Source organism: Arvicola amphibius, chromosome 9 (assembly GCF_903992535.2).
Source record: "Arvicola amphibius chromosome 9, mArvAmp1.2, whole genome shotgun sequence".
NCBI lineage: Eukaryota > Metazoa > Chordata > Mammalia > Rodentia > Cricetidae > Arvicola > Arvicola amphibius.
Genome location: NC_052055.2, coordinates 20,096,749 through 20,124,122, shown reverse-complemented (window position 1 = coordinate 20,124,122; position 27,374 = coordinate 20,096,749). Strand labels below are relative to the sequence as shown.

Below are 27,374 nucleotides of genomic sequence, written 5' to 3'. Positions count from 1 at the left end.
ATCTATGTTGGCATCACTGGGATTATTTAAGGTTTCAACATTTAATTTTTAATTGCAGGTGTACATACGGTTAAATTTACATGTCTGCCCTTCCCCACCATCCAGTCAGAAGTGTTTGATGGATTCATGGTGGTGAGCCACATACTTCCAGAACTTTCCTTCTCACAGAACCAAAACTCTGCTCCCAGTATGCCTCATCCCCCTCCCCCAGGCCCTGGTAGCCACTGGTCTCCTTTCTGATTCCGTGGATCTGACGATTCTGCATGGCTCACATACGCAGAACACACACAGTATAGCATGTGTCCCTTCGTGGGCAGCTTATCCCACTCAGAGAATGTCCTCATCTTCAAGGCTTCATCAGAAACCTCTGTCTACCTCCTTAAGGCTGAATGGTTGTCACAGATGCCACCTCTGAGACTCTGCAGAAGTGACAGTCATGCCATAGGCTCTGTGCTGCTGGGTCTCTGGAGCTGTGTGTGTGCACATATTGTGTGCTCTGTCACATGTAGATAAAAGGGACACAATCACATTGTTTTCCCATCTATCATTCTTTTCGGTTCACAGAATACCGCAAGTGACTTGGGGCCGTTTCTCTTCCGAGTAGCCGTGACAGCGGTGAAGTCCTTCGTCTGCGTGGATAGTTAGAACCCAGTGGGTTGCTGTGGAAACTAGGCCTTCTGTGTGTGTGTGTGTGTGTGTACATGTGCACAGGTGCACTTACCTGTGCGTGTGGAAGCCAGAAGTTCATGTGCAGTGCCCTTCTCTACCGCTTACCACCTTATTTTCCTGAGAAGGGTTCTCCCTCCGAATCTGGAGCCCAATCTGGGCTAGTCTGGAGCTCACATCTGGGCTAGTCTGGCTCGCTAGCGAGTCCTGGAGCTCCACCTACCTCTCCATCTCCTGACATCTCCCTTTCGTCCTCAGTTGCCATGCCTGGGAATAAGCCCGCAGCTGGTGATGTTTCATCTCAGCCAAGGATGCTGAAGAAGAAATTCTGATGTCATACTCTAGCAGCCTCACCCAGCTGTTGGCTACCATTATACTCTAGATACTGAAGGTTCTTTCCAGAGTGGCTGCAAGAAATTGCAGGCTCGTTGTTGAGAATACCATTTGGTAGGTCCCTTGTCCGTCCTTATCCTCAGGCAAGCAGTTGTTGTCATGGCAACCGATCTGCTCCGGGGCAGCCTTTCTAATAGCATGGAAGGAGACTTGACACTTCTTCCCGAGGTTGTTGGTAATTATCTTCTCAAAAAAAAAGTTCTGCTTATTGGGAACATTTTAATGGGCCTGGTTCTATCCTTTGGGGGGCACTTTGAAGTCTCTGTCAGCTTCATGTCTTCAAAAGACTGGATTCTCTGTCCCCAAATTTCTCTGGTGCATGCTCTTTTAGGAAGAACTGTTATTCTCTTGTTATTACTTTGCTCTTCATGGGTGTGTAAATCCTTAACTTTATTTGAAAGGCAGGCCGAATAGCCTGTATCAAGTGTCTATAATTAGATCAGCTGTCAGGCGCGCACATTTTCCATGACCTTGACTTTGACTCTCAGAGGCAGAGCTTGCAACATTGGGGTCTGGAAATCCTTTCTCCCCTGGTCTGCCCACAAGCAGACAGAAGGACCTCTTGGATGAGCCTAACCTGTTTTTGTTGCTCTCTCCAGTAGCTCACATTTATTCAAGCTGCCAAAATGTTGGGGACACCTGTTTTCCATGGAGCTAATTTCCCCACCCCCTTTCACTCCTTCATTTGCAAATACCCTATTGAGGCTTCATCCCAGATCATGCATCTTGCTTGACTCTCAGAATTCAAGGATGGCGTGGAAGTAGTTGCTCTCCATAGGAGGGCACGGGCCCAGGGCAACATGGGAAGTAAGTACACACCTACTCAAGAGGAAGGAGGAGGCAGACCAGCAACCGTCCTCGTCTCGGGAATCCACCCTTTCCTTTCAGGCTGACAGTATTGTCAGCCTGATGGGACCTGGAATCACCTGGGAGATGAGTCTCTGGTCATGACTATGAGGATTTTCTTGACTAGCTGAATTTCAGTGAGAAGATTCCCCCTAACTGTCAGAAGGAAAGAAGAAGAGTGAGTTGAACACTGGCTTTCATCCTTTGCCTCTGTTGTTCCACGTGAGCAGCTGTCTCAAGCTTCTGTTGCCACCACGTCCTTGCCTCGACGGACGTGAACCAAATCAAGTCCTTCCTCTCTTATACTGCATCTTTGAGATACTTGTTGATTGTAGCGACAAGAAAAGTTACATTGCCCTTGCCCTCCATCTTCCCACATAATGTGGAAGTGCCAGTGGCCTTGCTGGCTACCCCAATCCTCTGCTAGGCAGGAGAGAAAAGCCCCTTCGTCATCACTTTAAAGACCACTGAAGGCCAGCAGAACTTTCCTGTTCAGTGCCTGTCTTCCATTGGACCACTTTGCCACCAGGCATATCTGGTACCTCAAACTTGTTTTCTCTAGACCAGTTGTAATTTTACCCATTGGTAGGAGGACACCGGCTCAGAGGAAGAGTCTTGTTTGGAAGGGGACCCTAAAGTGGGGAAGCGGGGCTAAGGGAGGAGCCCCATCCCAGCAGCCAACCTGTTGTCTTATGGATCACAGCCTGGTGATGAGTCACGTTTGCTGTGTTTCTATGGCATATCTGGGACATCAGATCCACCAGCGTTCACCTGGAGGGTCTTCAGTGTTCTCAGGACGGGCAAGGCGCATTGACCGATGAAATGCTCTGTCCTCTTCCCATCACAATGCAGGTGTGGTCTAGGGGCAAGTTGCCATCTTTTGGGGAGCTGGTTAGAAATGCTGACCCTCGTGCCCTCTCCAGGCTGACCTCCGAGGAATGGCAATCTTTATGAATATTGAAGACTTTAATACTGTTCTGTAACTTTAGGGATAGAGTCGAAAGCCCAGGGGCGCAGCCTTACACTGTTCCTGTATTTGTGCTGGCCCTGCCAACCACCTAAACTTCTCTTTTTCATTGGGCCCAGATGCAGCCATTACTACCTCATGATAATTAACCCAAGACATGAAACTCATTTGTCAACCCTACTTTTGTCTGGGTTTAACTTAAACAGTCAATCCAGGTAAGCTGATTTTTTTTTTTTTTTTTTTGTCTAGGTCCTAATCTTTCCCCAGGGTTTAGACAGGAAGCAGTCAGACTCCCTGACAGCTCAGCTCTTGGCAGCTGCTCCATATACCACTCAGGGGCCGTAAATCAGACCCAACTGGTCCCTGGGGATCAGGCCATGACCTTGACAGAGCAGCAGGCCATTTGTGTTAGCAGCCTGGTTGGTGTGCTTCCCCTCAGGACGCCAGGCCAGCCCGTATCCCCCTCAGTTCCCGTGCCTCTGGCAGCTTCCTGTCCTGTAATTGATGGCAGAGCAGTGAATGGCTTCAGATCACTCTGGCTAGTTGTTGTCTTTGTGTCCTGTTAGGAGAGCAGGTTGTTGAGTGGGTGTGAGGGGAAGGATGCAGAGGAAGGAGAGGCAGAAGAGGAAGGGCAGATGTGGGTCATTAAAAAAGCACCAGCCTCTGACTGTGCTCCCCATAACTGTGCTCCATGGTTGTGGGAACCAGGTCGGGTGAGAGACATTTTAGGAACTGAAGATTGGATTTTTCTAGCCTCTCTGGTGGACCCACCTTAAACTTTTGTAAGCTCTTACCAAAAACATTTTAAAGGATTTTCATTTTTATCATTTTTCTTCACATGTGCATGTATGTCCAGGTCTGCTACTGTTCTAAAGCAAAATGTATTAGTTAGCATGAGCATCAGGGAGACTTTTCGGAATCCCTAGGCTCCTTTTCGGATTTCCTCTTGACCTGGAGACTCATCTTGGGAACAGGAAACTGAAACTGGTTTTCAGCCCTGGCATTGGAAGAGGGAAGAGGGGAGGCGAGATCTCGGGACACTCGATGTTACTTTCTCCTGCCCGTGCATCCCGCGTGTTTCCTGTGCTGCATGGTGAGAGCCAGGTCCTCTGATGAGCCAGAGTTGGAGTTAGTTCTCCTTCAGCCTCTTCACACCTTTGTCAGCCTCGGCAACGTGAGACCAATGTCAGCTGCAGCTGGTGGTGGCCACAAGGAGTACAGTCGGGTTTTTATTTGTGTTAATATTACTTTAGGTTTGCGTGTGCTTGTGCTGGGAATAGCCGAGGTGTGCCAGAGTGGCTTTGCGAGCACTCAGGAAACAGTGATTCTAGTAAGTTAGAAGAGGCGTGACAAAAGCTCACACTCCCAGCCTGGTTCATGGATGTGCAGAGGCCCCTTAAGCGAGGAGAGTTGCTTTTAGCTAGGAGCACATGAATGGGATCTGATGTTGGTGGGCTCTAGGGCCCATGTTGTCGCAGGATGTGGGTGTGTGAGCTCTTCACTGATCCGCACTCCCATCTTGATCACACATCTTCCAGCTCCCTTCTCAGTGATTCATCTGACCTGACTTGCCATGAAGCCTGCCTGGGAAGTAAACCCAGAGCTGGCTACTGTGAGCCTCCCCGACAGTTACATTTTGGCAGCTAAGAAAATGACATGTGGTTCATGGATCAGGCCACGTCGGCTTCACTGGCTGAGGTGGTGTCCTCCAATCTCCCTCGCATGGCTCCATGCCCATGTGGCAGAGGCTGGCCACAGCAGTGGGGGTTCATGGTTGCACATGTCGGGGAGCCTGCAGTACTTCCTGGGTGACATCCTCACAGGGGTTGTACACTGGGAAGGCAGATCCACGGGACCATGCTTGTTCCTATCCTGGTTTTCCACACTGTGAATGTGTCCATGGTTCATGTTTCCGTAATACCATCCTCGCTTTGCCTTTAAACAGCGACAAAGTGGAATATCGGTCTTTGTGGCTGCCAGTACCACGCATGCCAAAATCTCGTGCATATTGGTCTGAAGGCACCAGATGGTGGTGGGACTGTGTGGTTTTGTTTTCTGAAAAGTTGTGAAGTGGGAGACACCGAGAAGTGGGGGGACCAGCTGAATAATCGTCATTGGATAACAGCTTGCACGATCTTCCAGCCTGTGTGTGGGCACCACGGTGTCTTCAAAAAAGGGGACACTGACCCTCCCTGGTGATTGTAACCGTCACTCCAGCCCCTGGCATTCATTCTTGGGGTGCCAGTGAAGCAGAAAGCTCCATCTCAAGACCCCTTTCTCTGGGAGTTGCCATGGTATGAACTCAGATTCCACCTCTGGAAAAGCCCACCAAGCGCTGACCCCTCCCCAGGGTCTCTCTCTCCCTCTCTCTCCCTCGCCATGCTTCCGACAACCTAAGAGAGCTGCATTTATTAAACGTGGTCTAATTTGGTCTGAATGGAATTATTTGCATCAGCGGAGAGGCTCGTCCTAAGATTATACCTAACACGTAGCATTTGCTGAACGCACAGTATTAGCTGTCCCCTAAACACCAGCTGGGTTCCCCATCCACACCCAGCTATGTACAGTTGCTGAATAACAGTTTTAAAATAAAAAAAGGGAAATTCCACATGTGTCTTTCTTCCTTGAAGTTAAAACGACTCCCTGGAATCACCATTGTGGTCAACAGGAAGTGGCGGTTCCTTTGTGAGGGGCTGTCATGGTTTATTTTTGAAAACCTGTTTTAAGATTTAGTTTTGACCTAAGGAGCCTTCCTCTGTAAGTTAAAGACACACTCTTGGGTCTTATATGCTCATTTCCTTGAATGGGTTGCAGGAACATCCTAGGCTATAGCAGTGCATAGGGAATAGTTTGGATGGCTTCTAACCCATTGTCAGGGCTGACATGGGCACTGGGTACTCTGCAGTGACTCCTGTCTGGCTGCTGCTCCTGAGGGCAGCCTAGTCTAGGGTACAGGATCTGTATGATAATCTGGACCACTAGAAACTGGCGCTCTTTCTCCTCCCTTGAGTCAAGGATGTCAGCGGACCCGTCTTCTCCCAGATTTGTACCTGACCATTCCCAGGCTAAAAAGCAAAGTGCAGATGAATCCAGAAGAAACATGGCTTGTTACTCTGAGTGCACACCTTGACCCTAGATGAAAAGACTCCTCCTCTCACAGGAAGCCAGGCAAGGGCCTCTGGAGAACACACAGCAGTTTCCCTGAGTGAGAGAAACTGCAGCAAGGAGGACTCCTTCTGGACACCAGGAGCTGAGCTGCCCCGCAATCTCAGGCAAGAGTGTGGTGCTGGGGTGGCAAGCAGCTGCTGTCTGTAAGGTGCCCCCCCACCACGCTTTCAAAGTCACTGTGAAATTCCATCTTATCTGTAGGAGTGGGGTCTTTGTTGTTAGCGTAGGGGCTGTTTCACATCAAAGCACAGTAATTGGTCTTAGGTACATTTCCTAAACAGTGACTGAGTGTAGGGATGATGCTTCATGGTCACACTGACATCTGCTTGGGAGAGGGGTCACCTAGCCTGGTTTGGAGGCCATCAGAGGTGCAGGTATGCCTACCACCAGCCGAGGTCTGGCTGGGCTCTTTGCCTGGAGTACTGAAGTATCCCTTAGAGAGCCATTGATCTGTGTCTAGTCATTCTCCTACTGCCTTTAGATTTTGTTCTTTGTGCTCAGCCTGTAGGCAAAGCATGCTCTTTGCTTGCTGGAGTGTCGCCTTTACACCTCTGCAGGCATGAGAACGGAAACTGGACTCTTTCTGCTGTTAGAATTCAGACTCACTCTTAGGATGCTGTTCTGCGGTACCATTGGCTCTCTCTACCAGAAACCTTTCCTTGTTGGTGAAAGACACCCGAAAGAGATGAGGGGACTGGGAGGAGGAGAACACACCCAGCTTCATGGTCAAGTCTGATGGATGCTTCACTCTTTGCATGAGTTTGTGTACACATGCGTGTGAGAGCGCACACGTGTGTGCTCACACCTGCTTCAGCCAAGGCGAGGGCTGGCCTCCAGGCATCCCCTCCGGTGGCAGATGGTATAGCCAGCCATGCTCTGCCTGCCCAGCCAGAGCGGCAGCTGGTGCACACTGAGGCAACTTCTGCGGTGCAGCACTGGGCAAGCCTCCAGCCACTGCCAAGGTGAAAAGACACCTGACGTTTTGAGTCTTCGATGCTCCCTGAGAAGAGGCGTTTGTGTGTGAGAGAGATCAAAATATTCCAGCCAGCCAGGCCGTTGCAGAATTGGGCCTGAACAGCCTGTGCATCCCATGACAGCCCCAGCATTCATTTCAGTAGGAGCTTTCCTCTCCCTTCTTGGCTGCATGGAAGCTGGTGATGTAATGGTGTGGAGATCTGCGATACAAATGAACAGCCAAGGAGATCCAGAGGTTCTTGCAAAGCTGGATAGCCGAGGGCCGCTGCCTGCCTGCTTAGAGGGCGGGGCAGCAGGATCAGGGTGGTCTAGAGTCGGCTGCCCTTGCTTTGGGTGCTGCCAGTCTCTCTCTGGGTGCTTGGGTGTCACTGGGTGCTCAAGGCGTCTTTCCCAGCAGGTGCTGCAGGTAGGACTGTTGGAGGTGAAGGGCTGAAGGCACGATTCTGGCGTTCATGGAAACCACCCCTGTGCTGTTCGTTTCCTTCCTTGCCCGGGTTTACCAATTCCCTGGAGAAGAATAATATTCCATGCAGGAGGAGAGAGGCTGCTTCCGCGTCGGCTAGTGCCTTATAATGGCTATGCAGCATCCTGACCAGAGCTAATTGCCCTGTCTTCCTCCTTCGGAGGACCTGGCTGTTATTGTTTCAGCGGCGCTCTGGATGTAGCCGGTGTGCCTTGTTTTCTCTGTAAAACACACCGTCGCTGCCTTCTGTGCCCTCGGAGTTGGGATCTTCGCTAGTGTGTCCCCCCCCTGAGTTTCAGGCTTAACCAAGAGTCCTAAACTCTCAAACCTGTACAGACTGGTTGAATGGCTGTTGTAGATACGAGGTAGATAAGTCTTGGGAATATGGTGTAAAGATCAAGATTTGTTTCTTCTACAAAATGAGTGGAGTGTTTAAAAAGATGTGATTAAAGCAAGTTCCTTTCAGAAACAGCCATCACCAAAGTATGGATGAGGCAGTGGATAAAGGGGGCTGAAAGGGTTAAGGGTGGGGCTCACTGGCGGAGGGCCCTGTGCCAGGGCCCTGGGTTCAGTTGTGCACGCATGCACGAAAAAAAAAAAAACTATATAAAAATTTAGATTACTCAGGATGTTTTATAAGAGACACAAATTAGAAATGATAGCTGATGTTAGGGTGTGAGAGAGTCAAAATAACACTGAATCGGTAGTAGGCCGCATACTGCTTTTTGTTTTTTAAATACAATGTCAGCATCTGCGTTGAAATAAGTCAGACCCTTACCAATGCCGTGTGACCGCCTAATGGGAGGGAAGCCCTTGCTCTGAAGCTGTATTGTTGACAGACTTCAGAGCTCCTCATCCTCCCCTGGTTTATCCCCCAGCTTAGCTCAGGAGATGGCAGGGAATTAGTGGGGTTCGAACTTTGAGAGTATGGAAGTCCTGGGGCCAAAGGCCCTGTAGATCACCCAAGGATTTTTGCAAGGATGGGAGAGCGGCTAAAAAACTGTCTCGTCCTGTGCTCTGCTCCTGGGAGGTTCCAGAGACTATTCTACTGTCTAGCGGTAACCCCAGACTCCATGAGCTTTCCAGCGTGAGCCTTTGGCAGGCCAGTCAAAACACACAGTAACTCACTCCACCCTCGCGCTGCGGCCAGAGCAGTCCCTGAATCTATTCTTCAGCTCTTCCCTGCCCTACTGTAGAATCCAGCCTGACAAAACAGCTTTCGGTCCTTGCCTGCCACCTGCCCACACACGGCAGGCCCAGGCCACCTGCCCATGCAGCCCCTGCTGTGCTGGGGGATGGAGGCGCCTGCAAATGAGGCAGTTTGGCGGGGTGTGACAATGCCACTTGATAGACACCGCCTTCCCAGTGGCAGTGGGAGGATTTGTCCACGCTGGCTACTGTTTGAAGGAAGGAACAGTGGCTCCCTGGCCTTTGCCTCTCAGTTTCCTTCCCACCCTTGGAGAAGCAGTCGTGAAACAATTTGTATTCTGTTTGTGGCGTGAAATACTCCTCTTTGTCCTCAGCTGGGGATGTCTGCAGCTTGTCTTAGCTGGAGGAAGTCTTCCAGAGAGCAGTCAGACAAAGCAGGGTTGAGGTATTGCCTGTTCCATGTAGCTGCTGTGTGGCCTGTTAGCAAGCCCCGCTGGGGTGCGAGGAAGGTGCCTTTCTCCTAGGTTGCTGTGAAGCGTGAGTGCGTGTGTGTGCGCGCACGCATACATCTGTGCCGTGCATGTGTATAGGTGCACAGCATGTAAAGCTATGTGGGGACCAGAGATCAATGTTGGGTTTCTTTCTCAGTTGCTTCTCTACTCATTATTAATTAATTAATTGGAGATCGGGTTTCTTACTGAGCCGGGTGTTCATTGGTTGCCTCAGCTGGCTAGCCACCGAGCTCTAGAGTCCTCTCTCTGCCTTCCTAGCCCTGAGGTCACAGGCATGCGCCACTTTTGACATGGATTCTGGGGATCAAACTCAGGTCCTTATGCCATGCAGCAGTCCCTTTCTGACCGAGCCAATGCCCACCCCAGTTGCAGTTTTTGGTTTGCTTGTATTCCCTGCACAGTGATGGGTGTCACTAGGGCTTCTGCATCTTGCCTTGGATGCATTTTGCTCAGACCTCATCTGGTGCTCGCTCTTACCATGGCTCCTGCTCCCCCACCCCCAGTCTATGTCCCTAGTAAGTCTCAGCTGCTTCTTTCATGTCCCTCTTCCCACTTGGTACCATTTAATACATATCCCCAGTGTGAGCTCTCAAGGGCTGAGCCTTGTCTCCAGTAGCCTTGGCATCTCTTCATCCCTTTGTCTAGGGTAGATCTTGTTCAGAGTTGTTTTGGGTCATCCCCTCTCCCCAAATATGCTGAGGTTCCTGATCATCACTGCGCACAACCGGGACTCTGGATATTGAGTCATTGCAGCTAGAATCAAGGCAGCATCAGGGCATCAGGGTGAGCTCTCCCTCATCTACTAAACTGGCATCATTAAAGGGAGAGAGAAATTCAGAGTTGCACAGAGAAGGGTTGCAATCTTTGCATATGCCTCATAGGGTTGAGAGGCTGAAGAGCAGGGCTGTATCCATGGAGGCGAGACTTAGGTGATGCTGCTGTTTCCCGGGGCTGACCAGAGCCACCAGAAACAAGAGACATTAGAAGAGGCTTTCCTTACAGGTCGCTGGGCTGTCGAGAGAGCTTGGCCTCGCTAATACCTTGAAATCAGACTTTTTACCCCCATCACTGTAAGGATTGCCTTTTGGCTGTTGGAAGCCAGCAGACTCAGTGCCCTGTAGCACGCAGGGAGGAAGCTAATACCATGCTCAGGAGCACTGTGGAATGTGTCTTCCCAGTCCGGGGATGTTTGTGTTCTTCATTTCTTTGCCTGTCGCCCGTCATCATCGGGTGGCTTGTGCCCTTTGGGTGTATATTTGCCGGTTACGGGAGAAGGCTCAGTGGGCCACATCGAAAAGAACTGAGATTTGGGCCATAACGTATTTTACAGGACTTGGTTCCGTTCTGTCGTTTCCAAGTCATGGAACCAAGTCAAAGTGGCTTTACAAATAAAGATGTATGTATGCCCTTGTAGAATAGGAGCCCCACCAGAGAGGGGCAGGCTCAGCATGGAGCCCATTGTGACCTCTGTAGGCAGGATGAGCCTCACCAAAAGACAAGCAGCCCCATAGCCATGGTGGTGTACTGCAGTGGCTGAGCAGTCTGTGTCCTTGTTCTCCTCGTAGAGGTCTCTCTGATGACATCTCCTGACAGCCTTCCCAGTATCCTTTGAACCAGCCACTGCCAAGAAGAAAGTACTTACATCATTTATTTAAGTGTGGATGCTACATCATTTAAGAGAATCCCCTCTGGGGACTCTTACATGTACCCTTCACATGCTCCAAGTCCACAGCTCTTGCCCATCTTTGATAGATGTAATGACACACTCTAACAATATCAGTGCCTGAATCCAGACTGTGAAGATGGTCCAAGCTGCATTGGAAAATGTCTGCCTGCACGTGTGATTTCATTAAGGCTTTAGGACAGGGAACTTGTCCTAGATTCAGGCTCAGCACAATGACAAGGCTTCTTATAGGAAAGGTAGGGGAAGTAGAGTCAGAGAGAAAAGACAGAAGGACAGAAGCAGAGTTTCGCGGGTGACCTTGTCTTCTATCTGCCTCTGAAGATGGGGGTGGGGGGCTTGGTGAGTCGAGGGACACGGGCAGCCTTGAGAAGGTGGGAACTTCAGGAAATGGGTCTCCGGAGGGAACACAACTCTGCTAGTACCCGAGGTTAGCCCAGTGACAACCACTGCAAGCATCTAACCCCCAGAACTGGAGGATGATACATCTTTGTTAGAAGACACTGGTTTTATTCTGTTACAGCAAACTTCTACGTCCAGTTTGATTCCAAACTCTGTCTAGGCCTTTTCTAAGATTATCTTACATTTATTTTTCAACGCTTGGTAACAAAAGTGTATTCATTAAGTCAGTGAAGTGCTTGCCATGCAGGCTGGGACCTGAGTTCAGTCCCCCAAACCCATGTAAAAATGCTGGGTATGGTGGCACATGCCTGTAATCTTGAGACGATGTGAACATCCCTGGCGATCCCTGGCCAGCCAGCCTAGCCCAGTTGGTGAGCTGCTTCAGCAAGAGACCATATCTCAAAGAGTAATTTAAAAAATAATGCAGAGAACAAATTGTGGAAGATTCTTAATGTCAGCCTCACACACGTAAAGAAAAAACAAATTGATTGTTGGTCCAGCCTTCAAATGATAAATACTCGCTCATTCAGGGAGGAAGCGGCTCATCCACCCTGCAGGAGGCCAGGTGCCTAAACCAGCCATTTGTGGTTCCATAAATACTCCCATTGTCATGTTGGACCACTTCCAGATGTCCTCTCTTTCTTTGTAGCTCTAGCCAGTTTCCTCCAATTCAAACCTGCTGAGTGTTTTTCTTTCTCTCTCTCTCTTTTTTTTTTAAGTCCTAGTGGAGGTCAGAAAAGCATCAGCTGTTGCTAAGCTCTTCCACAGATAGATCTATTTTTAGGGTGATCCATAATGCTAGGATCAGCAAGTTCCAGCCCTGGGTTCCAGGGTCCATGGGGAGTGTCGTCTGCCTCCTGCCCCTGTGCCCAGGTACAGAGATGCTGCCGGTAGGAAGTCTTCATTAGGTTCCTTCATTTCCTGTCCTCTCTGGGGCTTCCTGTGCAGGGGCACGGTGGTGGGGCACAGGCAGTATGTTCAGGAACTGCTTGGTATCAGTCAGCCCAGAACTCGGCTGCCCCCAGAAGGTCCTGGGGATGAAATAAATATGGAAAATATTGGGAAGGCATTGAAATAATAGGACAGAAAAAAATGGAATGAGGTGGAAGGACTGGACTTGGTCATGATGTTTTTCAACCTCTAATTCTTCAAGGAGATGGAAGTGTGGGTCCAGAGTAGATCCCCAACCCTTGGCTGTCTGTACTGGCTTTGCCAGGACATATTCTAGCCATTCAGACACCCATTACAGTTCTAGACACAAGAAGCAAACTTTGAGAGCTGGCTGAACAAAACCTTTCCACCCTTGATCGTGGGTAAATGAAGAAGCTGGGCTCCCCCTGGGCTCTGCCCCTTCCTATCTTTTTTGTCTATATGAAGTGTCACGTAGTTGAGTGTGGCTGAACACACAAACCCAGAAGATTCAGCTTGGTTTGAGTGTCGTTTATTAGTCCTCTAACCTTGGACAGACGCTTACAGCACTTCTGTCACTTGCCCGTGGAAAGGGCATGGCGACATTATCAGCACATCTCGGAATATTGTGAGGACTGAATGATTTAATATGCGAAAAGTACCTAAGCCAATACCTAAACATCCCAAGCAGCGCCGAGTGATACATGATTCTGTTTTTAAACAGCTGTGTCCTATTCAGTTGGGTGTCTATGCCTTATGGTTCATTTAACTAGATCATTGTACGGGGATTTTTTGATGTAAACATTTTAATCATTGTCCTCATAGGTGAGGATTTGCCATTTTTCTTAATTATTTCCTCAGGTTAAATTCTTAGGATTAGAGTTGCTGGGTCAAAGGATGTTATTTTTAGGTTCCTTCTTGATCACTGCTACTGATTTCCCTCCAGGAAGGCCTAGTCTACCTTCCTAGCAGCAATGAATAAGTGGGCCAATATCCTTGTGTGGCCACGTTATTAACTTTTAATCAGATGAAGGCACAGGAAGAAGAAACCTTTTCCTGGGGATAAAGTGTTCTCATTCCTCACCTTTGTTCATGCGCAATAAAACCCCTAAAGCCTCCAGCTGAGGATGGAATGGGAAGACAAATGGAGGGCGTGAGAATTGCACCCTCTACTGGTGGTCCCTGGGAAGGCACAAACACTTTCTCAGATGTACTTGCTGGAAATGAGTTTTTGGGGTGGTGATCATGGTGGATGGTGGGGACAGGACGCAGAGTCTCATATACCCTGCACTGGTCTTGAATTTGCTATATCATTGAAAATCGCTTTGAATTTTTTTAACCTACCCCCATCTCTGGAGTGCTAGGATTACAGGTGTGTGCCACCATGGATGCTTCATGGAGCCCAAAGGCTTCCCTACATGCTAGGCAAGCACTCTTCCTACCAACCCCAGCCCCCAGAGGCATCATTTAAATGCCAAACCAGCCCTGGGATGACATTTGCTTCTTGCTCAAGGTGTTTACAGCACTGTTTAGCGGTAAAGTGTGAGTTTTATTCGTCAGGGAAATCATGTAACTGGCTGGAGATATTTTCAGATACTCAAGTCTAAGGATGTAGTAGGGGATCCTGCAGTTGGTCCCGAGTGAGACCGGACCAAGATGTTGCTAACTGACAATACGCAGGACAGCCCCACAACAAGTGTCAATAGTACATATTGTCAGAAGTTCTAACTGAGAGGACTGGGCAAGCTCCCTGGAAAAGCAGTTTTTTGGGTGCTGTAAAGTGTTGTTGTGGATGAGAAAGGGTCTCACTGTGTAGCCCTGGCAGGTCTGGAGTTTGCTGTGTACACCAGGCTGGCCTGTGGATTAAAGGATCTGCTGGCCTCTAAGTAACAAGAACTTGCTTGTTTATTTACATAGTTTTGAGACAGGATTAGCCCCAGCTGGCCTTGAACTCCTGGTGGACCACTCACTCCGGCTTCCCAGGAGCTGGGGCCAAACGCCACGCGCCCAGCTGAGCCATTGCTAATTGGTAGCCACTTTTTTGTTGTTGTTGTTATTTGCTTGTAGAGAGCTCTTAGCTTGTGGAATAAAATGGAAAATGAGGGGAATTGAACCAAAAGACAAACATCTCTGTGGAGAGGATGAAACAAAATGTAACCCATATAATGTCATGCGTTTTAATAAGAGGGATTTGTTTATTTGTTTTTTTCTTGGTGACTTTGTTAAACCTGCCATAAATTCCTGTGGCTTTCGTCTGAATGTTTTGTTGGTTAGAAAACTGTTTTAGTTGACACTTCCCCCAGTTTCACAAGTTACATGTTTGTGTTTTCCTAATGTTTGTGACTGTGCCTTCCAGGGTCCTTATGGAGTTATGATCTGAAGTGACAATTTGTTCTCTACACGTCCCAGCAAATACTGATTCAATAATTTTTCCCAAAAGGGGGAGGAACAGAAGAACTTCAAAACTAATAATTAGAAAGGGTGTGGCTGAAGGGAAGGAACAAGAAGAATCTTGGGAAAAAAATCAAACCATGCGTTAGCTTCCTTTCCACATTCGCTGAACTCAAAGATCTCGGTCACCAGTGTCCAATTAAAAAATATTCCATGACTTCGCTTTGCTGTAGCTTTATTGTAGAATTGTAGGCATCCTGAAATAATGAGCCAGAGGCCCTTAATTATTCCAAAACAACCTTGAGGGTTATTTGGGCAGATAGAGTCAGGGTGGGGGAATCTTTAATCTTTCCCTGTCAGATGATTTTATATATATATATATATATATATATATATATATATATATATATATATAAAATATAATATATATATTAGATATTTTCATAGGAAATTTTTTGTTTTGTTTTCTGAGACAGAGTTTCTCTTTGTGTAGTTGTGGCTGTCTGAAACTCACTCTGTAGACCAGGCTGTCTTCTAATTCACAAAGATTCCCCTGCCTCTGCCTCCCAAATGCTGGGATTAAGGGTGTGCGGCACCATTGCTGGGCAAGAGAAATAATATTTCATTGTGTGAGTGTGTGTCAGGCAGCAATCTCCAGGATTTCTCTCTCTACTATCTGTTGAATTCTGGTCTCTGGCTTTGTCACTAGGGCTTTAACCCTTGCTGTCTCAGCCTGGAGACGGACGTACCTGCCAAACTACAGGTCCCAGTAAGGATTTTGTAAGTTTGATTTCTGACTCACGATCAACAGTACAAAATGAACAAGAAAACTAAGAATAGAAAACAGTACAGTAAGAGTAACCTTAGTCTTGGTGCTATGCAAACGAGCCGCATTACATAGACTCACATATGTGTGTTTGTACGTACAAAGAGAAGTTCTGAGGGTAGCGGCCTAGGTTCTACGGCAGTGTGATGAGACCTGGCTCGTGTTTAATATCGAATTCCTGCTCCTCCCCTGTCCTTCAACTGAGCTGCCTCTGCTTTTCCAGGTGGTACCCGGGAGATTGGCTCGGCGCTCACCCGGATGTGCATGCGGCACAGAAGCATCGAGGCCAAGCTGAGGCAGTTCTCCAGGTGAGGAGGAGCATCTGTCTTTATTCCAGTGGGCAGGGTGAGGGGTGCAGTGGCATGGTGTCCTTTCTCCTGGTAGTGTTTAAGGCCCTATACCCCATTCTGCTGCTTGGTCACTGAGTGAGCTGGGCATCTGCTCTGTGCTGGGATAAGGCCATGCTGGGCTTGCATCAGACCCTTAGTCCAGCCCCTGCCCCCCCCCTCTGACCCCCCCTCCCCCGCCCTGCCTCCCACAGTTCTCCTATTGCCCCCTAGCTGTGGAGATGATGTATACTGCTCCCCACAGGAGCCTCTGGAAGGAGTGAGACACGCCTGCCCTCCTGCCCTGTACCCCAGGCCCATGTGCTGGTGACAGACCCACCAAGAGGAGTGGCACCTCAGTTATTAGGCACCAGGGGTAGGGTGAAAGGGCGATGGCTGGCTCAGGGATTTGGGGTCACCTGTCAAATACAGATGACCCTTGAGTCCCAAGCAGATCATCATAATCCAGCATTGTCCTGTCTTTTTTTGAGGTGATGCACGGGTACAAGAGTATACCCAGACTTCTCTGCCGTTGACTAGAAACTGGCACTTGCTAATTGAGAATGTTCTGGGTCACTCCGGTCTGTCTCCTTGTGCAGTTACTGTGTCTTTAGGATTTTAGGTCCCGAGTGCCTGTAGCACCTGAGGTCTTAAAAAAATTGCTTTTTCCATTCCCTGAGTTTTAGAAGACATGAAGTTAAGCTCAGGTGTTTCTGCCTCATTGGTGGCTCTCACCGTGTGGCCAGAGGAGAAGCCCCAGTGCCTTTTATTGTGGGCTGGAAGATCGCAGAGGTCTCTCTAGGTACAAGTGTTTTCTATGTAGTTGTTTTTATATCTTTCTTATTTATTTATTTATTTATTTATTTATTTATTTATTTATTTATTTATTTATTTATTTGCGGCAAGGGCTCACAAGATATCTCTGACTGGCCTAGAACGCAGAGTGGACCAGGTTAGCCTTGAACGCACAGAGATCCACCTGCCTCTGCTTCTTGGTTGTTGGGATTAATGGTGTGAAGGCATTCATCATCACCCCAGCTTACATATTTACAAAACTTGTTAGTCATAAAAAGTGTCCTGAAGGCCATGGGCTGTTCTGAAGGTGGAACCTTTGAGGCAATAGTGGTTCATTACTCTGCCTTTTACTTGCTTCAAGGAAATGATTTAAGTGTGTTTTGACCACTAAATGCAAATCCTTTGGAGCATCCTGCTGGCCCAGGCTGGCCTCCAAACTGGTGATCCTCCTGTCTCACTCCTGAAGTGCTGGAATTGATGACAGGCAAGCCTACCACACCCACCACCAGGTGGGCATCTCGACAACAGGAAGTACCCGCTTAATCGCTTAATCTCTCCTTTTCTTTATTTTTTTGACAAAAGTGCGTTGATTGATTGCCTGATAAACCCGCTTCAAGAACAGATGGAAGAATGGAAGAAAGTGGCCAACCAGCTGGACAAGGACCATGCAAAAGGTACAGAAAGAGGCCTGGAGCGTGGAAGCTGTGGTGTTGCTGTGGCTGGTACCACTGGTTTACTCGGGTTCTTTTGTCACCAAAATGGCTCAGAACCCTCTCCAACTCTTCCTCCTGTAGGCATTTCAGCTTTGGGGATGAGGGGTCCAAAGCGTCACCACTGTGACTGACTGTTGTTTGCCTGGCATGGAACATTGCTAGGCACCCGATCCTCTTGTCTTACTGCTCTGTGGTTTTGTGGTCACTGAATTTTAACATGAAGCGTAGTTGTCTTCGCCAGGGTTATCAGTGCTGTGAAGAGGCACCGTGACCATGGCAACCCTTAGAAAGAAAACATTTAATCGGGGTGGCAGCTTACAGTTCAGAGGTTCAGTCCATTATCGTCATGACAGGAACATGGCGGTGCGCAGGCAGATGTGGCGCTGGACCTGAGAGTGCTACCTGCATCTTCCAGGCAACAGGAAATCATTTTAGTCAGAGGTGTCCTGAACATAGGAACCCTCAAAGCCCGCCCCCACAGTGACACACTTCCTCCAACAAGGCCACACCCACTCCAACAAAGCCACACCTCCGAATAGTGCCACTCCCTATAAGGTTATGGGCCTGACTACATTCAGTCTCCCACATTCCACTCCCGTAAGCTTGTAGCATTGTCATAGCGCACAGTGCATTTAGTCCAACTTCAGAAGTCCCCATAGTCTGTCACAGTCTCAGCTGTGTTTTCAAGTCCAAAGTTCAAAGTCTCTTCTGCGAGTCATACAATCTCTTAACCATAATCACCTGTGAAAATCAGAATCAAAAAGCAGACCACATACTTAAAACATATAAGGGCACAGGACACACATTACCATTCTGAAACACAGGGACGGGAGCACAGCGAGGACTTGCTGTGCCAAAACAAGACTGGAAACCAGCTGGGCAAACTCCAGACTCTGCACGTCAGTGTCTGACGTCAAAGTGCCCTTCAGATCAACTGGGGAGTGTGGGTGCCCCATGTCAGGTAGTTCTGAGACGGGCCACTTTCTGGTCTTACGGATGGTTGACTGTGCTTGCATAGACTAGACAGTGAAGAGTACTCCACATGCCCAGAAGCTGTCTGTAACCACCGGGGACTTCGCATCCATTCAGATCATCCATCCTCTGTGTTCAGGCACCGAGTGATTGGGTTTCCCTGGGTTCCGTGTCTGTGTACTCGTTGGTGCCACAAAATACATAGATTGATTTCGTTGTTTTTTTGGGTGTGTGTGTATATGTGCATGTGTGCATGTGTGCATGTTCCTCTAAAGTTGACGGGCAGCTCTGGCGGTCATGTGTTCCTTTTTACTAGGAGCCATATTACTGAAAACCTTGATAAAAGAATGTTGTAAAATAATGAAGGCTTGTGTGCACCGAGGAACTAGACAACTACATGTGAGCCGCCATGTAGGTGCTGGGAATTCAATCTGGGTCCTTTGGAAGAGCAGCTAATGCTTTTAGTTGCTGAACCATATCTCCAGCCCTCTTTCCCATTTTATTTAAAAAAAAAAGTTATACTTTACCTTCAATAGGAAAAATGGTACCTTGAATCTGTGTCTCTTCTTGATGCTTATTTTATTTTTTACTTTTTTAAAAAAGATTTACTTATTTATTATGTATACAACATTCTGCCTCCATGTATGCCCGCATGCCAGAGCTCATTACAGATGATTGTGAGCCACCAGTGGTTGCTGAGAATTGAACTCAAGACCTCTGGAAGAGCAGCTAGTGCTCTTAACCACGGAGCCATCTCTCCAGCCCACTTGATGCTTATTTTAAAAGTAATTTTCTTCTTTAAGAGCCACGCCTTGGTGGTGTTTCTCCTCTTGAGATCTAGCTCCTGTGTATGAAACAGTATTTAAATCTTCAGCCTTTCTGTGCCATCAAGGAGGTGGGCAAATTTACAGGATTTATTTTCCCACTGTGTGCTAATCAGGTCCTTGGTTGTCATCTCTTGAGCTTCTCATGTGTCCATTTGTTTCATTATGTATAAAAAGAAGATAGAAATACGTGAATATTATTTTCAGATGGAGAAAGAATTGATAGTTTAAATTGATTTGTGTATTAAATGCGCAGCAAAGCTAGCTATAAAAGAGATTCGAAGACCAATGAGTAACGCTTGTCTGTGGACGATTTTCCTGAGCCACATCATGGGAAGAAAGTATCGAAGAGCTGTGCTTGACCTGTGCTTGGGCAGTAAGGCAGTGTCCCTTGGTTGGCCTCAGTATTCCCCTTCCTGCCCATCCCAAGAGCGTACAGAGAACACTGATCAGCTCCTTTTGTCCATAATGTTCCCAATGAAACAGAGACAGCCTGGGGCCCCGAACACAGAGTTAGACCCTTTGTCAGTCTCTGCATATCGGTGCTACCCACTCCCAGCATCTCAAGATGTGCCGAGGTGCCCTTTAAAGGGTGTCCTGTCTCGTGGCAGTGAGGGCGGGGCCATAGGAGGTGAACTAGATGGAGAGAAAGCCACTCAGAGGGGCAGGGAAGGTGGGAGAAACTCAGAGAAGAACAGAAAGCCACCAGAAGTAGACCCTCCCCCTCCTCATGGGCTTCCTGCTCCACCAAGAGGACTGCAGGGATAGGTGTGTGTGTGTGTGTGTGTGTGTGTGTGTGATATGTGCTCGTCCATGTAGGGGTGAATACCCGTGGATGCACACATGGAGACAGAGCTCAATGCCAAGTGTCTTCCTTAGAAGCCCTTTGTTTATTTTTGGAGAAAGGTTCCTTTCCCTGTAACGGTATGTGCCGTTTCAGTGAGGCTGGCGGTTATGGAGCTCCAGGGATCATCCTGCTTCCTCCCAGCTGCCCTGGGTTGCAGGTGCTTATAGTCACACCTGGCTCTTTACTCTGTGTGGGGGCTGAGGATCCAAACTCAGGTCCTTATGCTTCCACGGCAAGCAGTTTACCCAGGGAGCCATCTCCTCAGCCCCACGTGTGTGTGCTTGAATGTGAAAGGGACAGAGACAGAATTGGGCTGTAGGAAAACTGTTTTCTGCCTTAGCTTGTTTATGCCTTCAGCAAATGCATCTCAGGATCCTAAGGGCCTTGGGAAAGTAGGTAAGGCTGGCGATCTTCCCTGAATTCTAACTGGCATATTGTGACTTTTTAAACAGTCCCCAGTGACATCTTTTCTTGGTGTGGTCAGGACAAGGAAAGACTGTAGTACGTCTCTTTGTTTTTCATGTAAACAGCTCCTTTGTGGTGAAATGTCACCGCGATTTTTATCATTGTGTATTTGGAGATAGCTGTTGGCTGTGTGTTGAGATTATGCTTTCTGGGATGGAGGTTGAGCAGAGCGGTAACACTGTTGAATGTTCTGCTTTCTCTTAGAGTATAAGAAAGCTCGCCAGGAGATAAAAAAGAAGTCCTCTGACACGCTGAAACTGCAGAAGAAGGCGAAGAAAGGTAACCAAAAAGTCTACAACAGTCCTAGGACTCTGAGAGGAACTGAAAGTGTGCTCGTGTGTGAGCCAGAAGCTGTGCAGTTCATAGGCCTCCTTAGACGGGGCGGGCTGGAGAAGGGGCAGGAGCCAGCCCCACCCACCTGGCTTCATGTTCTTCTTTTATTATTATTTTATGAGTACTGGTGTTTTGCCTTCATGCACATCTGTGCACCACGTGTGCAAGTAGCACCCGTGCAGACCAGAAGAGCATCAGATCACCTGCAACTGGACTTACAGACAGTTGTGAGCTGCTGTGTGGGTGCCAGGAACTGAATCCAGGTCCTCTGGAAGAGCAGCCGGTGCTTTTAACCACTGAGCCAACTCTTCAGTCCATGCATTAAGGTTCTTAAAGTGTAGGGCATGGATGAGTGAGAAGCCCTTGCCAGGTAGTCTTTATCATTCCCCTGCCTCTGTCTTCAAATAGGGCAGCTCTTTGCCTGCTGTGCTCTGTAGTAAAGTCCTTGGAAGCCCTAGGATGGTGCAGAGGAGCCTTTATGCAAATGTTCTATAGTAATTATCACGGAAACGATGTCCTCCTCCTCTGTCTTCCACGGCCCATATTCTCTGAAATCCCCATTTGAGTCTTTCAAATTTATGCTCAGTGGCTGCACTGGGAGCCTAGAGACTTAGTCTTTGCTGTCTAGGGGATTTTAAAAATATGTTTCTGAGGGCAGAGACCTGGGATTCAGCACCAATGGAAGCCAGGCAGATGTAAGCTGTCTCTTTGCACCCTGCACCAGTGAACTGTCACATCCAGGAGCCGTCCTTGTCTCTCCAGATCGGATGGGGTTTGAAGAGAAAAGGCCTGGTGGTGTCTACTTTGCAAAGATTTGTAACATTTCCTAGAGCCCGGAAATTGCTCTTGAGTAGGAGAAAGCAGCAATTCTTTTTTACCTTTTTTTTTTAATTTGTTGAATCTCCACTGATAGGATGGGTTCTTCCTGCAGGCTGCTTTATGGGAGATAGTGCCAAAGGCTGTTCAAAACAACCTTTTTAGGGAGAAACCCCAACCCCTCCATTTTCTCTTTCCTCGACAAACAGTGATTTTTCATAATGAAAACACATTTCAAGAGGTGAGGTGGTGGGGGCAGCTTGGGAGGAAGGGTTGGCTCCATAAAACCGACATTTTTCACAGGTCCCTTCCCTTCAGTTCTGACAGATACCCTATGCCCGTTTCAGGATGCGTGCAGTGCGTTTTCAGAGACACTCACGTTTTCTGTCCTTCTTGGCTGCTGTAGTTTCTCTGGGATGTGAGTTACGGGGTTTATGTATCTTATTCATTCTCATGAGGGTACCTGGCAGCTGGCATTTGACAAGTCACAGGACTTATTAACAGCCTGTGTTGTTCTGGCAAGTCTACAGGGCAGTGGTGTACAGGAAGATGCCATTACAGCCTGTGTTGTTCTGGCGAGTCTGCAGGGCAGTGGTGTGCAGGAAGATGCCATTACGGCCTGTGTTCTGGCGAGTCTATAGGGCAGGGGTGTGCAGGAAGATGCCATTACAGCCTGTGTTGTTTTGGCAAGTCTGCAGGGCAGTGGTGTGCAGGAAGATGCCACTGTAGCCCATCCGTCTGAGGCCCGTGGAAGAGCAGACTGTCCGCCTGGTTCGCAGCTTGGCAGTCCTGAGCCCTGAAATAGGAGTGATAGTGGTCCCGACGAGGTGGTCCAGGGGTGATGCTTACACTTAGAGAAGGTTCGGGAGCCTGTTGAAAAGGATAACGGAGAAGTAGCTCTTCCCCTCAGCCTTCTCAGGGTTCTCTTGTCAGAGGCCTCAAGTTCCTGGATGCAGAGATAATCCGTTTTATCTAAGCCCTACCTAGAGCTGAGAGGGTTTTCCACTGCCACTCAAAGTCACTGGTCCTGTCCAATTAGCAGAATTTGGACCTCTGGGTGCAGCCTGATGGCGCGGTCACAGTGGACTGTTAGAGGAAGTTGTGGCAAATAGACCTGCCCAGTGTTGGTGCAGGCTGTCTGGGCACTAATGAGCTGTACATCCAGGCTAGAGAGGATGATTCAAGACCCAGGACGCTGGGCTGTGTCAAACAGAAATGCGCCTGGCCTTGGGACTCGGAATAATTGGCATTGAATTGAATCGTGAAGTTTCTTGAGGCATTTGGGCCTAAAGCTGGGAGAGTGGAGGCTGTGATCAGGTGGTTATGAAGTACTGCCTTTAAAGTCCTAACAAGGTCTCCTCCCCAGATCCTGTGATCCTGTGCTGGATCAGTGGCCCAGCTGCTTGCAGCATTAAGGGTGATTTCCTAGTTACTTCAAGTTTTATTTCTTTATCATCCCTGCCCTGCCCAAATATCTAAGTCTATTTTTATAGACTTACAGTTGTATGATTGTGGGTAACCTTCCCGAAGACTCTAGGGTCATGATTCTGTCAGGATCTTGAGGAGGGGGTGTTCTCCCAGCAGGTGTCTGAGATGAGCATAGGCTGGAAAAGCCATTGTTTAAGGGTAGGAGGAATTCTGAGGCTAGTTTGGGGTTCTGGTTAGAAGGTTAGAAACCCATTCTGATGGAAAACCCGTTGAGTTGAGATTGCTTACATCCTTCAAGTGATAGATAACACATCCTTCAAGTGCCAGGTGCTTGGACTCTGCTCATTAAATGCTCAGACCATGTTAGTGGTCTGGGCTAGATGAAAGTCACAGCTCTGTGGTTCTCCGTGTCCCTATGGAGCTGAACCTGACTCCTGCAGCCAGGGTGTCTTTGGTGTTCTCAGATGCCGTGAGGCAGCCTTCCAGTGCATGTTTTTCAGAGACTGATCTGTGATATGGTAATTCTTCTCACATTCCATTTGGAGATTTCAAATGCATCCGTGCAGACCAGCCTGGCATTAGCCTTGTCTTTGACAGTGGTAGACACGAATACAGGACGGGGCTCGTAAACGACTCGTGTCTGCTACTTCTTACTCCGCAAATGTAATCATTCACATTTTTTATTCAGCTCTCTTTTAACTGTAGAGCTTGGTGATTAGTAATCTAACAGGGTTTCAATATTTCTGTCGCAAACACTCTTAAGTGGTATGTCTTCTGTTAGGTGACATTTTAGAGGGATTTGGGATCTGCTCCATCTAGGGATAAGTGTACAAGGCTTCCTCATTCTCCAAGGCAGGCTTGTCAGGTGCTCACAAAGCCAAGAGCAAGGGACCAGAGAGAGGTGACTTGACCCTCAGAGAAGTTCTGGTCTGAGGCACTGGGTCAAGGGCAGAGCCAGCATTAGTAGACCGTGAAGGAGACGGGGCCACAGGAAGCTGAAGAAGTGATGTGGAGCCGGCCCGGGGCCTTGACCTCTGAGTGGGGTAACTTGACGTACTTCCTACTCAAGTCTTTGGGATCCCAACAGTGAAGTAGCAGGATTCAAAACGGGGTGCTTTAAGTTGCCTGTCTGCTTCTGATTGACGTGTTACTGTGCACAACCAGCATCCTTACTTCTCAGCATCTAACGTTCGTTCGTGTTATTGTTTATGTGTGTGCGCGTGAGTGGGGGGTGTTTCTGAGTCAAACCCACCCACAGGCAGATTTTCTGCTGCTGAGCCACATCCACAGTATGTGGGTTATTAGTTTAAATTTAAAAATTGGTTTGAGAATGTAGCTCAGTTAGGAGACTTGTTGGCTAGTACGTACAAGGCCCTGTGTTCCAGCCCTCAGCACTGCAAAACAGTAAAAGTAGAAATTGAGTTAATGATGAGTCTTCTGTTCCCGCCTGTAACCACTAATGGTTTGTTTTGTCGGGGTCTTGATTTGAGAAAGAAAGCTAGAATGTTGGTGTTAGATGCCTCCCCCTGTTTGTTTTTTGAATCAGGGTCTCCCTGTATATTCATGGCTGTCCTGGAACTCACTCTGTAGACCAGGCTGGCCTTGAACTCACTGAGATCTGCCTGCCTCTGTCTCCCAAGTGCTGGTATTGAAGGTGTTTATCACCACTGCACGGCTGATGTTAGCCATTTAAGTAGGCAGATTCTCCCCCCACCCTCCCCCACCCCAGTATCTAGAAATCTAAGGTCATAAATACTGGGAATACTGGTGGGGGGGGGGTGCCCACAGAGTTCTTCACCAATAGAATGTTTACTGTTGTGTTAAAAATTTAGATTCCTTAATATTTTTCATTTTTATCCCACTGTAATGTTAGAACTACAGTTTTCTTTTTCTCTCCCTAAGGTTTTCCTATTCGGCATCTAACTGGACTCTTCTGGACATATATTCTTTTTCTCTCTCTTGTTAGCAAACCCTTATCCTCTTGTGGAAATTACCAAGTAGGGAGGCGAGGAGGACTTAAGTAGGAATGGCTGAGAAGGAAGGATATTGGCCAGGCAGGAGAGGCTGTGGGTCTGATCACTGGAGCGTAAGTGAGCCAGCCAGCGGCTGTAGGACGCGAAGGGAAGGTTAGGAAGACGCTGCTCGGATACCAGTTTGACGTTATTGTTTTCCTTTCCGTGTCAAATGTGTATCCTGCACTTCCTCACCGTGTGCCCCTGCCAGTGGATACTCAGGGTAAGTCTACACTCCAAATCTCTGGTGGCTGGTTCCGGTGTGGTCCTTGCTGTGCGTTGTTCAGACCTATGCTAGCTATCCACGTTTTCCTGCTGGCTCAGAATAATCACTTGTGCTTATTTAATTTCTTATAAATTTAAGGAAATCGTGTGTGTGTGTGTGTGTGTGTGTATGTGTGTTAATCATTTTCTTGCTTAGGCATTTGCCCGTTGATGCTGTCAGCACTATATAAAGAATTGTGTCCTCATAAGTCAGTATTAGATTATTGGAAGAAAGAATCTACCAAGTTCTTTAAATGTACCCTTGCATAGGAAGTCAATATATTTTTATATCCATGCATACATACCTAAGTAGATATATATATCATATTTGTTGATTCCCCATGCAAACAAATATGACCCTAAATACCACTTCCAAAGAGTTTTCGAGTCAGATGTGATATTTTTAAGCCTGTAGAGTGTCTGCCCTTGTCCACCCAGGACCAATCATCGTCCAATAACAAGAGCAGAACTAGTTCTTACTTTGGCAGTTTGGTAAATGCTTCATTTCTAAGGCTTCATATCTTTCGATTCAAGTCTCTTAAGTGATTTTCTTGGTCAGATGTGAACCTCACTCTGGTGATCATGATGCTAAACTGTCATTGGCTCTGGAGTCTCACTACTCACACCCTGTCTTGGGAAAGTGTCTGTGAGGTGTCCGTGAAGTGTCCGTGTGGCTCTCGTGCCTGAGTGGCCCATTGTTCTCTGAGCTCCCAAGAAGCATTTGCATTGGGTCCTGTCACCTACAAACTCCATTTACATGTTTTGTGGTGCCACTGGCCTAGTCATTTCCCAGTTTAGAAAGGGTAAATCCCCTCCGGGTCTCAGTATTGGAGCTATGAAACCATATGAGAAAGAGAGCTCTCAAGTGGCGTGTATGTATTTACAGTGTTGTGCAGCCAACTCCACTATCTAGTTTCAGGACGGTCTTATTGTTCCCACAGACACCTCATGCCTTTCCATTGCCGCTCCTCTGCCACCCTCTCCCCCGCTTTCCAGTTCCCAACACCCACTCCCCTGCATTCAGTCTGTGTTCACCTCTTCTGGGTATTTCAGATAAGCTGAATCATAACACATGCACCTCGAGTCCTGGAACTCTCTCTGTGGATCAGGCTGGCCTTGAACTCACAGAGATCTGCCTACCTCTGCCTCTGGAGTGCTGGAATTAAAGGCATGTGCTACCAGTGCCCAGATGGATTATCAAGTTTTCTAAGACCCTTTACAGCCAGGTATAATCAGCCCGTGGGGTAAACAGCATTGTGTTTGTTTGAATTGCTAAGAGGTAAGATTGGAGTGAAGAAACCACACAAAAGATTCTGCTCACTTCCAGGATGTCTCTGCAGCCCTGGCTGGTTCCCTGTCTTATGCACACAGGTCCCTAGGGCAAAGGGAGCTCTGTGGATCAGTCACAGTGTCTGTGGGCAGAGAGGCAAGGAAAGACCAAATGAGTTTTAAGGCATGCTGGAAGGTATGGATCTTCCGTTTAGCAGTTTTGTGATAATTCTTGGGGTTTGTCAGTGTTGTTCAGTGTAAAGCATTTGCTTAGCGTACACTAGGCCCTAGGTGTGTTCCCTTAACCTCTTTGCAACACTCCATAAACAAAGGAAAAAAAAAGGGAAAATCTTTTTAATTGAAAATTGTTAATTCCCTCAAGTAACAGCTTTGGCTATCCTGGAACTCACTTTGTAGACCAGGCTGACCTCGAATTTGCAGAGATCCACCTGCCTCTGCCTCTTGAGTCCTGGAATTAAGAGCTTGTGCCACCACTGCCTGGTTGCATCTCTTTCTTTCTCTCTCATTAAAAAACAACCAGGCACCTAAAAATAAAATAAAAACAGACAAACGTTAGGAAAACACACAAAATAGCTGAAGAAGAAGCACAGGACACACATAGATGTAGAAACACACATATTCACACACCCGCAAAAATACCTAGAAACACACAACTAGAAACCACAACAGAGGGACATATATTTTCTGTACATATGTTCTATATGCATATATGGAGTTCAGAGGAGGGTTGGCTTGAATTGGTGTGTGTGTGTGTGTGTGTGTGTGTGTGTGTGTGTATTAGTGTGTGGGTGTGTTGAACCTCAGGTTCCTGCATAATGACAGCTCTAGGAACCTCCATATTGGAAGGGATTCATAAGTCATCACAGATGAGTTTGTCCTGGGAGGAAGGACACTATTTCTTTAAGGAACTCAAGCTCTCCCTCAAGCCAGCCCATTGGAGC

At 47.9% G+C, this 27,374-nt stretch overlaps 1 protein-coding gene across 14 annotated transcripts in view; it reads left to right on the top strand.

The window, feature by feature from the left end:
- The window catches only part of Mtss1 (MTSS I-BAR domain containing 1), a 138,165-nt gene that overhangs the window by 88,542 nt on the left and 22,249 nt on the right, over nucleotides 1-27,374 (top strand). For 7 of the 14 annotated variants that reach the window (XM_038342145.2, XM_038342134.2, XM_038342144.2 and 4 more), the window contains exons 4-7: nucleotides 15,572-15,656; nucleotides 17,052-17,143; nucleotides 20,495-20,569; nucleotides 25,091-25,102. In XM_038342145.2, the coding sequence (XP_038198073.1) occupies nucleotides 15,572-15,656; nucleotides 17,052-17,143; nucleotides 20,495-20,569; nucleotides 25,091-25,102 (264 nt within the window). The remainder of the gene's footprint in view (nucleotides 1-15,571; nucleotides 15,657-17,051; nucleotides 17,144-20,494; nucleotides 20,570-25,090; nucleotides 25,103-27,374) is intronic. The other 7 variants (XM_038342147.2, XM_038342143.2, XM_038342136.2 and 4 more) reach the window with 1 other exon arrangement.